The following is a 15,343-nucleotide window of genomic DNA, read 5'->3' on the forward strand; positions in this document are numbered from 1 at the left end:
CAAAGATGGAACATATAGATAGGTAAGAAAGTAAGAAGAGTTAGCAAGTAAGGTGACTAATTTAAAGAAAGTTGCACATGAGGACAGAGAGATGGTTAAATATTATCTTAGCTAGGGTCGGAGTGGATAAACATGTCCTGCTACAGTATGTGCAGACCACGTCACTCCTTGTGTATGTGAGTGAGATTAACGAGTTAGTTACTTCTTCCATTAAAGGCCTGGTTGAAGAGCCAAGCTTTCACCTGCTTCCTGAAATAGAGATAGCATTATGTTAAGCGGAGACTTTCAAACAGTGCATTCCAGAGTGTTGGGGGCTACTCTGGAGAATGCTCGCTTGTGAGTATCACATCGTATAATGTCTTTTGGAGAGGGTGTGGTTAGTGATAGTCCTTGAGAGGACCTTAGTGTCCTTGGCAGTGTGTAGAAGATCATTCTATTCTTTAGGTACTCATAGTAACGTAGTAGATGACAGCAGAAAAAGACCTGCATGGTCCATCCAGTCTGCCCAACAAAATAAACTCATATGTGCTACTTTTTGTGTATACCTTACCTTGATTTGTACCTGTCTTTTTCAGGGCACAGACCTTATAAGTCTGCCCAGCACTATCCCCGCCTCCCACCTCCGGCACAGACCGTATAAGTCTGCCCAGCACTATCCCCGCCTTCCAACCACCAGCCACACCTAGAGGCGCTAAAGGTGCCAAACTAACACCCGCATTTGCTAGCGCCGAATGCTCAGATCATGAAACAAGCTTGCCATCAGTGTAATGAGCATGCAAATGCATGCTAAAGAGATCATCCCAAAATCCTCCCCAATGCTCCCGCAAACAATTGAAGACCCATCTATTTAACAAGGCATACCACAAAGACCAACAAACGTGAACTACTTCACATATATCCAGCACTGTCTTGAATATTTGCTGTTATACTAATATCATGCTTTATCATTATCATGTACCCCAAATCCTCTGTACTACTAAATGTTTATTTCTTATACATCTCCACTATTCATGATGTACTGTAAGCCACATTGAGCCTGCAAAGAGGTGGGAAAATGTGGGATACAAATGCAATAAATAAATACATTTCCTGCTAGTGCAGTTGCTGAACACATTTTTATCTGTGCTGTTTTTAGTAAAGACTCACAAGCACACTTGCATGAGTGACAGTCATTTTCAAAATGTTGTTTTACTAAATGCAAAGTGGATTGAATTGTAGAGCAATAAAATTGTTGGGATAAAAATGTTAAAGATAGTTGCATTCATCCCCCAGGGCAGGAGTAGTTGTTAAGTAAGCTGGATCATCTTTATCTGATGTTGAAGCTGACTGCTCTCAAGAAGTACCATATGGGCCATTTCCATGCAATCTGGTAGCTATATCCTCAGTGGCGTGATATACCTTAAGCTGCCCTTCTGAAAAAAAATGATCATAGTTGCATTGGTTGTAGTTGGGGTATTTACTTTTTACTCAAAACGTAGTATATTAGCCAACAACTTTTTTTTTACTTTTACAAGGGAATTTTTTAATGTGTTCTTCACTGTTCTTTTAAAAATATGTATTTTCACTTTTACTTAGGTACTCTTTGACCTAATACTTTGAACAATGGTGACCTGTATATTATTTATGCTGCCTAGTTAGTAAACTACTACTACTAGTATTCATTTCTATAGCGCTACCAGTCAAGCAGCGCTTCACAATTGAACATGAAGAAAAGACAGTCCCTGCTCAAAAGAGCTTACAATCTACTAATAAAACGCATATTTTAAAAACTCTGCTGGTCAAAGTTCAGGGGTAGTCAGTTAAAATTTGTTGAACTTAAGGGGTACACTCGGCTTGAAGGAGTAGGAGGAAACGCTGCTGTATAGCCCCGCCCCATTCTGCTGACGTATGTAAAGGGGCGGTCCGGCCTGCACTGCTGGTAAACTGCGCTGTTGTGTATTTTTTTTTTTTTCAGGGATGGCAAAGAACACGGGCCCAGGACCTGTTTATACCCTAGACAATGGAAACCAGCGCTTTCTCTGCTACAGCAGCATTAGGGACTTCAGCTTTAATATTTTGTAAGTACGAGGAGCCGTCCTTAGTATTTGAAATCATTAAGGCTGGTGGGAGGATTTTGGAATGTAAACAAGTGTGAAATGTTGTCTTATCTAAATCCGTCTCTCTTGCTGCAGTTAATCTAATTGTCGTGGTTTTCAATGCTTTAAAATACACGATCATCCCTGATCAAACTTCAGTACATAGTCTCTATTATGCCTTTGCTACACAGGGAGTTCCCAGTGTGGAGGTCGGCAACCCGCTGCTAACTGCCCTGTTCCTTGAGCAGGAACTTGGAGTGGGGTAGGATCCTGAGCCCCGGCTTCCTGTGTAGACACTCTATATGGGCTGGAGTAGCAGCTGCCGCTTCTTGTGTACGGGAAGGCTACACATCCATTTTAAATAGGCTTTTTCCACGTTTGCCCTTACATACATTATATTTAGAGACGGAGAATGGACACAATTAAAAAGAAACGTAAAACGGTAGATAAGGAAGATCAGTTTTATAAATTGCACCTAAATAAAACAAAAATCAGCAGTTTTGGAGTTTGTATGCAAACCATTAAAAACTAACACGTGAAACCAACGGCCAAGCAAAAGAAATCAGAACATATACATTTGAGCTTTCCCTAGAGCAGCCGTAAAATATACAGGCATGTTTGTTTGTAAAGCGTGGATATGAAACCAAAACTTCAAACTCCCATTTTAATTAAATATAAAAGTATGCTTGGGATCACTTGGGTATACACTTGTATAAGAAGGGAATTTTATAAAATGATCTTTCCTGATTGTGTACACAAAAAGCCTTTATAAAATTACCACCCATTTCATTTGTCCCTATGAGCCCTTTAGCGCGCTAACGCTAGAGACAACCATATATTCCTATGGGTGTCTAGCAGTGCACTAAAAACATTAGTGCACCTATAGCGTGGTTTAGTAAACAGGGCCTTATGTGTTTTATTGGTTTGTAGATTATAAGCTCTTTTGAGCAGGGACTGTCTTTTCTTCATGTTCAGTTGTGAAGCGCTGCGTACGACTGGTAGCGCTATAGAAATTATTTGTAGTAGTAGTACCACTTCAGCCTTGAGGCAACCAAACAGAGGCTTATAGTGAGAAGGCAATGGGAAAATCAGAGTTATTTCCTGCATGCAGTAGGACAAAACTTGGAATGAGGCGGCAACCTTATATTTGCAGTCACTTCAGACAGCATGTCTAGGCATGTCTGCTGCACATCCACCCGTTCAACCTTCCTGCTTAACCAGTCATGCCTTGTAATACAAGTTTACCTTGTAGTTTTATACAGATCTGTGAAAAGCACAATAAAGAGCAGCAACTTAGGGCGCTATACCCAGGAGTCATACAATGAAGATGCATAAGATAAATCACAGGCCAGCTAGATCAAGATGTGCAGGACAAGGTTAATCCAGTCATGGGTTTACCCCATTGCATGCAGGGCCGTAGTAACTGTACAGCCGGTGCAGTCACACAGGGCACCAAAATTTCCTTGCTGAGAAGGAAGGAGCACAATGGGAGTACATGGGGGTGAGGGGGTGTCGCACAGGGCACATATGCATCTTCCAGTGCCCCTCATTGCATGCAGGGGACACGTAGTTCTGATTTTATCATTGCTTTCCCTAAGAAATAGTCAATCAAGCAGTTCAGAAAGTAAATCCAATGATTAAAATTGTGTATATAAAGGTTTTGTCCAGTTCATATAGATGTATTCTGTATGAACAAATGGACAATGTGCTGAATGCGATGATTGAGATATAGATGCCTGGATATGTTGTTGTTATCACTTTGGGGCGCAGCATTATTTCTGAGCACTTATATACACAATTTTAATTATTGGATTTACTTCCTGAACTGTTTTATTGTCTATCTGATAATTTTTACAATCATGATCATTCTACAACAGTTCTATTAAACAACATAATTGGACATCAGATTTTTAAAGATTAAAATTGCTGTATGGTAAATGTATGTACTCATGGTTCTTTGTGTGGCTGTCAGAACTGATTGAGTTGATTTCAGTTGCTCCTAGCTATCCGCCTTGTAGGTATTTCTTGTCCCTGGAGGGCATAAAGTCTAGGTTTCTTGGTCTTGTGCAGTGCTATCAAAAATTCTGAATGGCAGGGCCGGCCCTAGGGTTTCTAGCGCCCTCCTGCAGTCTATTAGTCGGTGCCCCTACCCATCAAGGGGCGGGATCACTATGGCTCCACCCCCACAGTAGACACACCCATTTTACCAGCCATGGCATCATCTATATTAATAAATCTCACCTTAAACGTTCTGAAGCTCACTCCAAGGCAGAGAAGCACAAAAATCCTGTAGTCTTCATAGCAGGGGCGTATCTGTGTGGGGCCTCAGGGGCCTGGGCCCCCGCAGATTTTGCCCTGGACCCCCCTACCGCCATCAACCCTCCCCCGCTGCCGTTCTTACTTTTGCTGGCGGGGGACCCCAACCCCCGCCAGCCGAGGTCTGCTTCCACCTGCCGCTGCCTTCAAAACTTCTTCTTCAGCCGGCGGGGGACCCCAAACCCCCGCCAGCCGCCCCGCGCTGTTTAAAATTCATCTTCGGCCTCCGTGGCCGTGCTGCTGGGATAGGCGGCGCTGTTGAAATCCACTTCGGAGTCTGACGTCGCAGCACGTACAACGTACAACGACGTCAGACTCCGAAGTGGATTTCAACAGCGCCGCCTATCCCAGCAGCACGGCCACGGAGGCCGAAGATGAATTTTAAACAGCGCGGGGCGGCTGGCGGGGGTTTGGGGTCCCCCGCCGGCTGAAGAAGAAGTTTTGAAGGCAGCGGCAGGTGGAAGCAGACCTCGGCTGGCGGGGGTTGGGGTCCCCCGCCAGCAAAAGTAAGAACGGCAGCGGGGGAGGGTTGGCGGCGGGAGGGGGGTGGAGAGACTAAGTCATTGGTGGCGGTGGGGGCTCGGCGGTGGGGGCGGCGGCGGCGGCGGTGGCGGGGGGGGGCGCGCTAAAATGTGCCCCCTCTCTCTGGCTCTGGCCCCCCCTACCGCCGGAGTCCAGATACGCCCCTGCTTCATAGGCTAGGACCAGTCACCCTCACTCATAGACCCGCCCTCAGCCACGCCCCATCTGTACATAAAACGCTACCTCAACATTCTGAAGACAACCTGCTGAAGCCATCTGCAAAATCCCTAAACAGTTCGTAAGTTTATGGTGGTGAAGCCATCCAACTCACCATGTCTCTCTGCCCTGCCCTCGAGGGCGGAACACAGAGAGTAAAGGGATACATAAAGGCACCCCTACCAACTGGCAACCCCCTCCAACAAACAACGACCCAGGCAGGGGGAGTGTTTCCGTACTCCTCCCCCTGCCTAGGAATTGCTACAGACTGCTGGCAAACTTCCCAACCACACGACCACAAAAGCCACCCGCAAACCCCCCCCCCCCCCCATACACACACACAGAAACACACATACAAACACATACAGAAACACACACACAGAAACACACACACAGAAACACACATACAGAAACACACATACAGAAACACACACACACACATACACAGAAACACACACACACACAAACACAAACATACACACACACAAAAACACAAGCACACACACACAGAAACACACGCAAATACACACACATACAAACACAAACATACACAAACGCACACATACAAGCACACAAACACACACACACAGCCTCGACGATGCACCTCTAAGTGCCCCCTCCCGTCGCATCGCCACAACAACCCGTGCAACGGGGCATCAGAAAGCCCCACCCCTTCCCTTCTCGCCGCATCACCCAACCCCTCCCCCGCCGCTTCACTAAGCCCCTCTCCCCCCCCACACATCGACTGCCTCGCCACCCGCGACCGCTAATAAAAACTCTGTCCGGCGGCTGGTGCTGCTTCTATTCAGCAGCAGCAGCCCATACATAAAGAAAACAAACAAACAAAAAAAGCAACCTCCTAAAACGCACCTCCGTGGAGAACCATCTCACATTGGCTGACGTCTCTGCAGCCGCTCCTCCTCTCCCATCAACGTCAATGCCCCTGCCTGAAGACCCGGAGAAACGGCGAGACGTCAGAGGGGAGAAGAGGAGCGCATGCTGAGACTTCAGCCAATGTGAGATACTTCTCAACGGAGGTGCGTTTTAGGAGGATTTTTTTTGTTTTCTTTATGTACGGGCTGCTGCTGCTGAATAACAGAAGCAGCAGCCACCGGACACAGTTTGTATTAGCGGTGGCGAGGGGGTTGATGAGGGGGGAGGGGCTTGGTGATGTGCCACAGTGGGGAGGGGGGTCGGGTAATGCGCGAAGGGGAGGACAAGGGGCTTTCTTTGGGTGCTGCGCCGGCTGGGGGGGGGGAAGGGGGGGGTCTCGCTGGACATGGGGGGCTGGAAGGAAGCAGGGGGAGGGGAGGGTCGCTGCACATGGGTGGCTGCAGGGGGGCAGGAAACAGGGAAATGGGGATGGGGCTCCACACACCACATGGGTGGGTGCCTGCAAGGGGGACAGGGGATACAGGATGGACACTGCAGGGCGGGCAGGGGGACAGAAGGGCTGGTGGTCATCAGGGGGGACAGGTGGGTCGATGGACATGGCTGGCCACAGGGGGGGGAACGGAAAAAGGAGAGGAGCGTCCTCAGACATGGGTGGCTGCACAGGAGAGGAGGGACGCTGCACATGCGTGCCTGCAGGGGGACAGGAGGGATGCTGAGGGGGGGGAGCCTGAGACCACATGGGTGGCTGCAGGGGGAGCAGTGGAGACAGGAAGGACGCAGCAGGGGGAGAGGAGGGTTGATGGGCATGGGTGGCTGCAGGGGGAACACGGGGAGAGGAGGGTCACTGCACATGCCTGGCTGCAAGGGGGCAGGGGAGAGGGAGGGGGTTCCTCACACCACACACGCAGTCACTCATTCTCTGTCTGTCACATACACTCTCACTCACACACTCACTGTCTTTGTCCCTCTCTCTCGCACAGTGTCACACAGAAACACAAACACTCTCTCTCTCGCACAAACACATACACTCTATCTCTCTCACACGCTCTTTCTGAAACATACTCTCCAAGGAAAACCTTGCTAGCGCCCGTTTCATTTCTAACAGAAACGGGCCTTTTTTTACTAGTTGAAAATATTACACCAGTATAGAAGAAAAATAACTTAGCACACAGACCAGGAATTAGAACAGACAGTCTTGCCAACTCTGAAAAACAACGTGTTATCAAAATTTCAGGATCTAAGAAACAGATCCCTATTCAGACACTTGGCCTTGCAGTCACACATATAGAACAGAGATAGCCCCTCTTCAAATTTTTCAAAAATTAACCTGAAATCCTAAGAAGTTAGACTCTGCATGCAGCACCTTCCCATCGAGCACAGCTTAGGATCTAGCTAGGACAGACTTAATCAGCATAAACTAACATATTCTACAGTCTGAGTTGGACAGACTAACAGGAGTTACTGAAGTGGGAATGAGAGATAGGTGATGGTTAGGAATTGAAAGCAGGCATCTAGCCCTCTTGTCCTGTGAGTTGCTGTGTTGGGGGGGGGGGGGGTGGAAAAGGGTGGGTCAGGTGCAGCACTAAATAGCAGTCTCTGACAAAACAAGGGTCCAGGCTCTGCTGTGCTGTCTCTGAGCCCTCTCTGGGCTGGATTCCAGCTCCTGGTTTCACTCTCAATCCCAATGTGTTGAAGGAGTGGCTGCAGAGAATACTATGCTGCTGCTTAGCTCCTGAGCTCAGCCAGGCATAGTGAGTGCCTGTGCTGGAGCCTCCTCAGGCTTTCCTTCTTGCCCTGAAGCCGCTTGTCACGGGGGGGGGGGGGGGGGGCAGGGGGGCAGAGGTTAGCTGAGCTCCCACAAGTTATTTCAGAGCCAGATTTAGTTGGAGCAGTGAGGTCCTCTGACACACACAAGGAGGATATTTCTCTGCTTGGGAGGGGGAAGGGGACGGGACAGAGAGGTGACAGCTCCCGCGTTGGAGCCAGACTGAGATGAGCAGCACAGATTAGATACTGAAAAACAAAAGCCTCAGCAGAGCTTGCGTGCTTGCAAAGCGGCACCCTTGAAGGCAGACGCCCCTCTGCAGTGCTTACCCTGCTTACCGGGTTGGACCGGCCCTGCTGAATGGCTCACATGCTGTTTTTTTTTTTTTTCAAGTCAGAAAAAATAGGAGACAGGAGATGATGGTCCAAAAAAACCAAATGGCCCATTCGACCTCCATCTAATTTTTGATAAGCCTTGATCTGGAGGCACTGTACAGCGCTTATTTCAGCACTAGGTGGTGAGTGCTGTTGCATTTGCAGTGGCCCTAAACTAACTTTCTTTCCTAGATTATTCTGCTGTTAGGGTTCACTTACTTCTGTTCTCTGGCATGAGGTTCTCAAACATGTGATGGCATATGTATGTAATTCTTTTTTTGAGTTTTAATATTGGAAATGTTTTGCTTAGTTATTCTAATACTTCTAAAAGATGCCTGACACAATTCAAGAGAAATCCTGTTTTCTTCGAGGACAAGCAGGCCATATTCTCACACGTGAGTGACAGCATCCACATCACTCAGTGCAGAGCACTTTTAAAGTGTATATGACTTTATGAGCGCATGCTAGCATCTCCACCACACAAACATGAGTGCTTTCCTGCCCGCTGCGAGCGCATGGAACCAGCCAGCAGGCTCTCTTCATCCGCCATGGGAAGAGAACGCGCTGATCTGTGCTCCTCTGTGTCTGGTGCGTGAATTTGATTTTTCTAGCTTTTCGATGCTTTCCCTGTGGGATTTTTTCCTGGTTTTTGGCTTATTTTCTTTTGAGAATTATTCTCTTCCTTCCTTTATTGTTAGGTTTCCCCCCCCCACTTTTAAGTTTCCTTTTCTTTTTTGCAAGCTCTGTAGGCCCTTTTAGGCTTGAGCTCCAGTCTGAATCATCAACATCGACTTCAGCGTCAGCGCTTGCACCGGCATTGGGTGCATCGGTCTCCATGGTTGCGAGACCCAGGTCTGAGGACTGTGAGTGGACTGCATCGAGTAGGTCTTCTCTATGCCTCAACGCCGGCCATTGTGGGACCAGTCTGCATCGGACCTAACCCTGAGGACACATGGGAATTCAACATCATCCTTGTCCACATCAAGGAGTGTCGATGCTCTGCATCGGGCGAACTCCAAGGAGTGCAAGAATCAATCCCCCTCAACACATGATGCTGTCGGCACCGGAAGGAGCGTTCTTCATCGTAGAGGTGCCGATGTGAGTGTCTCCATGCAGCCAGGACCAGGCGCCTGCACTGACTTGACAGTGTCTGCCTATGAACTTGATGCTCCAGCTTTTCCCGATGTCTGCCCTTGTTGAGTGTCGGGGCCCTTGATGAGTGTATCTGGGACATGCTTTATGAGCACTTGGCGGGCCTCCTGCAACAGAGTGTATCAACATCTGGGGTGCTTGTACCAGCCATGCTTCTTTCTACTGCCCCGCAGGGCCCTCAGCCTGCGGTGAGGTCTCTGACAATGGTGCCACGTACTGTCTGTGCTGGCACCCCCTCAACAATGGATGAAGCTTCACCGGAGTTGAGGGTGGAGCCTACACTTCGATGCCCTTCTAGATAGGGATATGGTTCCTCTAATCTCGAGGCATTCTCGGTCTCAGCTCTTCCATGATGAGTGCTTTGCTGACACCAGTGAGGAGTGCTCATGGATGTCTGATGAGGACCCTAGGTTCTTCTCGGACGAGAAGTCCTATGGTATCCCATCTGACCCCTCCCCTCAAGAGGAAAGGAGAGAGTCTTCAGCAGAGAGCCTTTCCTTCCCCGCTTTTGTCAGGGAAATGGCAACTGCCATTCCAATTCATTGGAGATGGAGAATGAGCCCAAGGCTGAGATGCTCAAGGTCCTGGACTATGATTCTGCTCCTAGAGAGGCTTTGTCTTGTTGATTGCTTGAGAGAAAAAAGAATGAGGAAGAAAAGAATTATGCAGCCTTAACCCTTGTCCCTGAGGAAAGTGATTGAAACCCTGCGGAGTCGGGCGGTTTCAGGGGAAGGCAATTGATGAATGTTTCAGCGAGGCAAGATAGTTCTGCCAGGGAGGCAAGAATTTGTCGAGATAAGTGCACAGTTTTCACCTAGTATATACATTTTTTAAAGTGATAAGCGATTTTATAGCACTGAGGTGATTTGGAAGCATGAAAAAATGAGCATATGTTGCTCCTCCCAAAAAATTTGTTAGAGTTACCCGATGAAAGAAGTGCTATGCCACTTTGTAGCAGCATTATTGACTGCAGTAATAGTGGTAAATATCTGAGGGTACTCTACATACATAAAAATTTCTATATATTATACTGGTGTGAACTGTTTCAAGCACTCTTTGAGTTGGTGGCTACAAGTCCTGGTTTGTGTGTATATGTCATTGGATGCTACCAGAGATATTGATATTGTGGATTCGTTTCCTAGAGAGGCTCTGACGGTCCTACTTTACAAGATCCTGTGAGATGTTCAAGTGAAGAACTGGGAGTCCTCTCTGTCGGTCCTGGTCCTCCATCCAAAAAACTAACACCATGTATTAGATCCAGAGCTCCTCTGGGTTTGATAGGCCACAGTTGCCTCACACTCGATACCCATGTGAGGAATACGACGAAAAAGATGTTCTACTCCATGTTGAAACTCAAAAGAGTAAAACCTTTCTTCCCAAGATACATCGTCCGTACCCTAGTACAATCAATGGTAATAAGTCACTTGTACTACTGCAACACACTGTACGCTGGCTGCAAAGAACAGAATATCAAAAAAACTCCAAACAGCCCAGAATACCGCCGCCAGACTCATATTCGGAAAAACCAAATATGAAAGTGCAAAACCCCTAAGAGAGAAACTTCACTGGCTCCCACTTGAGGAATGTATCGCGTTCAAGATATGTACGATTGTTCACAAAATCATCCACGCAGATGCCCCAACCTATATGCCTAAACCTCGTGGACCTGCCTCCCAAAACGTCAAAAGATCATCCCACAAATTCTCAATCTGCACTTCCCCAGCTGCAGAGGACTAAAATACAAACTGACACATGCCACTACCTTCGCTTACATGAGCACGCAGCTGTGGAATGCATTACCTACTGACTTGAAATCTATTGACGAAGTAACCAACTTCCGTAAATCCCTGAAGACATACCTGTTCAACAAGGCCTACAAAGAAAACCCATAGCCTTAGTAAACTACCCCGCCAACCCAACCAGTCAAGAAATCTACCTTCTATACCTACCCACCCAACTCTCTTTCCTTTTCCCCTTACTTAATCTTTGTATATCACTAATTGTACCTGCTATCCTGGAATGACAATGTCATAACAGAACTCTGTAAGCCACATTGAGCCTGCAAATAGGTGGGAAAATGTGGGATACAAATACAATCTATATATATAAAACTCACCTTCAACGTTCTGAAGACAGTGACGTCAGTAAAGCCAAGCCACTGACTTCCTTCAAACAGGGTTTGAAGGTTCGTGGTGGTGAAGCCACCGAAATAACTCCGGGCCCCGCCCTTGAGGGCGGAGCAATGGCAGAACAACGAAGGGGTCGGCAGGAAGGGAGGCGGGGGGGTGTTGGGAAATCGCTCCTGGCCCCGCCCTTGCGTCAAACGTCATGACGTTGAGGGCGGAGCAATGGCAGAACAACGAAGGGGTCGGCAGGAAGGGAGGCGGGGGGGGGGTGTTGGGAAATCGCTCCTGGCCCCGCCCTTGCGTCAAACGTCATGACGTTGAGGGCGGAGCAATGGCAGAACAACAAAGGGGTTGGGCAGGGAGGGGGGGGTGTTGGTGACGAAAACCTTGCTAGCGCCCGTTTCAATTGCTCAGAAACGGGCCTCTTTTACTAGTAAATAAATAAAAATCAAGCAAGACAAAGAACTCCCTACTACTCTCAAAAGCATAGGTATTCTCCTTCTTCTTGCTAGCCTCAGCATGTTCATTCTCATCAACAATATGTGCCTAAGGCCTAATTAGGTCCTCAGTCAAAGCAGGGGGACAAGCTCCAGAAGAGCATAGCCACCGTACCAGTGTTCATTCCGGATGACCTACGGCGGGGGGGGGGGGGGAGTTGGGTGGCTGAGTTTTCTTCCAAGAAAGGTGGCCCCTTGTAACCTTTGACCAGTGGGTTCTTCCAATTGTCCGTCTCGGTTATGCTTGTCATAGACATCAAAGGCCACCAAATTTTCCTCCCAAAACAGCTTTTAAATTAGAACCTGGTGGAGGATTGGCAGTCGTTCAAAAAACGCATGGTTTGCAACAAGGTGTCTTTCAAGATATCACCAAAACAGGGAAGATAGGGTATTCCGATAGTGAGAATGCAAAAGAGACCAAAGTAGAACAGGTATCCTTAAATAAAAATCAGACAAAAGATTTCAGATTAACTGTCAACTAATGAGCAAGATGTAATAGGAACAACAAACATAGTTTGAAATGTCTGTATTCAAATGCCAGAAGCCTAAGAATAAGATGAAGAGTTAGAATATATTGCACTGAATGAAAAATTAGATATATAGGCATCTCTGAGACCTGGTGGAAGGACGATAACCAGTGGGACACAGTCATACCGGGGTGCAAATTATATCATAGTGATAGGGTGGATCGAATTGGTGGAGGGGGTAGCTTTGTATGTAAGGAGGGCCTTGATCAAATAGATTGAAAAATCTGCAGGAAACAAAACACGTCTTGAATCCCTATGGATTGCAATTCAATGTGTAAAGGGGAAAAACTGTGATAGGAGTGTGCTACTGTCCACCTGGCCACGATGAGCAGACGGATGTAGAAATTATGGAGGCTAACAAACAGGGCAACAGAATAGTAATGGTGATTTCAATTACCCCGATATGACTGGGTAAATGCAACATCATGGCATGCTAGGAGTTAAAATTCCTTGACGAAATCAAGGACTGCTTTATGGAGCAGCTGGTACAGAATCCAATGAGAGAAGGAAAAATTCTAGACCTAGTCCTTAGTGGAGCGCATGATCTGGTGCGGGAAGTAATGGTGCTGGGGCCTCTTGATAATAGTGATCATAATATGATCAGATTTGATATTGGCTTTGGAGTAAGTATGCACAGGAAATTCAATACGAAGCAGGTGAAAGCTTGGCTCTTCAACCAGGCCTTTAATGGAAGAAGTAACTAACTTGTTAGTCTCACTCACACACACAAGGATTGACTCGGGCTGCACATACTGTCTGCAGCGGGACATGTTTATTCACTCCTACCCTAGCTGAGATAATATTTAACCATCTCTCTGACCTCATGTGCAACTTACTTTAAATCAGTCACCTTACTTTCTAACTCTTCTTAACTCTCTTACTAATCTATATGTTCCATCATTGCTTTATGCTTCACTATCAAATTAAAATGTTCTATTTATATATTGTGTTGACATTGTAAGTATATACTATGCCATACTTTGTATTATTTGAATATTTTTTACTGCTGTAATTACCTATTGCTCATGTTTGATCTATTCTTACTGTACACCGCCCTGAGTGAATTCCTTCAAAAAGGTGGTAAATAAATCCTAATAAATAAAATAAAATATGCTAGCATTTACTTTAAAAAAGGAGACTATGATAAAATGAGAAGAACGGTGAAAAAAAACCTTAGATGAGTAGCTGCGAAGGTCAAAAATGTTACATCCGCCGCGTGAATGATGTTCAAAAATACCATCCTTGAAGCCCAGGCCAAATATATTCCGTGTATTAAAAAAGGAGGAAGGAAGACCAAATGACAGCCGGCACGGTTAAAAAGTGAGGTGAAAGAATCTTAGAGCTAAAAGAAAATCCTTCAGAAAATGGAAGAAGGATCAGACTGAAAATAATAAGAAACAGCATAAGGAATAGCAAGTCAAATGCAAAGCGCTGATAAGGCAGAGAGGGACTTTGAAAAACAGATTGCGTTAAGGCAAAAACACATAGTAAAATTTATTAAAGCAAGAATCAGTGGACTGCTGGATGTCGAGGGGTAAAAGGGAAGACAAAGCCATAGTGGAGAGATTAAATGAATTCTTTGCTTCAGTCTTCACCGTGGAAGGTTTGGGAGAGTTCCCGGTGCCAGAAATGGTATTCAAGCTGACAAGTCAGAGAAACTGAATTAAATATCTATAAACCTGGAGGATGTAATGGTGCAATTTGACAAACTGAAGTGTAGCAAATCTCCTGGACTGGATGGTATTCATCCTCGAGTACTGATAGAATTGAAAATGAACTTGCAAAACTATTCTTAGTAATATGTAATTTATCTTTTAAAATCAAGCATGGTTCTGGAAGATTGGCGGGTGGCCAATTTAACGCTGAATTTTTAAAAAGGTTCCAGAGGAGATCCAGGAAATTATAGACTAGTGAGCCTGACATCGGCGCCAAGCAAATTGTAGAGACTATTATAAAGAGCAAAATTACTGAGCGTATTCAAAGCATGGATTCATGAGACAAAGCCAACATGGATTTAGGTGAAGGGAAATCTTGCCTCACCAATCTATTACATTTCTTTGAAGGGGGTGAACAAACATGTGGATAAAGGTGAACCGGTTGATATTGTGTATCTGGATTTTCAAAGGCATTTGACAAAGTACCTCATGAAAGACTCCAGAGGAATTTGGAGAGTTATGGGATAGGAGGTAGTGTCCTATTGTGGATTAAAAACTGGTTAAAGGATAGAAAATGTAGGGTTAAATGGTCAGTATTCTCAATGGAGAAGGGTAGATAGTGGGGTTCCCCACGGTCTGTTCTGGGGCCGCTAATTTTAACATATTTAAATGATGTAGAGATGGGAAGTAACTAGTGAGGTAATTTAAATTTCCTGATGACACAAGTTATTCAAAGTTGTTTAATTACGAGAGGATTGTGAAAATTACAGAGGACCTTGCGCGACTGGGCATCCAAATGGCAGATGACATTTAATGTGAGCGAGTGCAAAGGATGCATGTGGGAAAGAGGAACCCGAATTATAGTTATGTAATGCAAGGTTCCACATTAGGAGTCACCGACCAGGAAAGGGATCTAGTCGTCATCGTTGATATGTTGAAAACCTCTGCTCAGTGTGTGGCGGCGGCTAAGAAAGCAAATAGAATGTTTAGATATTATTAGGAAAGGAATGGAAAACAAAATTAGGACGTTATAATGCCTTTACATCTCTCCATGGTGTGACCGCACCTCGAATAGTAGAAAATATTTTTCACTCAACAAATAGTTAAGCTCTGGAACTCTTTGCTGTAGGATGTGGTCACAGCAGTTAGCATATCTGGGTTTGGACAGTTCCTGGAGGAAACGTCCATAGTTTGCTGTTGAGACAGACATGGGGTAAGCCACTG

The 15,343-nt window shown here is 46.1% G+C and overlaps 1 protein-coding gene across 1 annotated transcript in view; it reads left to right on the forward strand.

Annotated features, from left to right (window-relative positions):
* Positions 1-1,906: 1,906 nt before the first annotated feature.
* The window catches only part of PAXX (PAXX non-homologous end joining factor), a 107,699-nt gene continuing 94,262 nt past the window's right edge, over positions 1,907-15,343 (forward strand). The window contains exon 1 of the mRNA XM_030206984.1: positions 1,907-2,057. Within this exon, the coding sequence (XP_030062844.1) occupies positions 1,957-2,057 (101 nt within the window). The 5' untranslated portion in view covers positions 1,907-1,956. The remainder of the gene's footprint in view (positions 2,058-15,343) is intronic.

This window comes from Microcaecilia unicolor, chromosome 6 (genome assembly GCF_901765095.1).
Source record: "Microcaecilia unicolor chromosome 6, aMicUni1.1, whole genome shotgun sequence".
Lineage (NCBI taxonomy): Eukaryota > Metazoa > Chordata > Amphibia > Gymnophiona > Siphonopidae > Microcaecilia > Microcaecilia unicolor.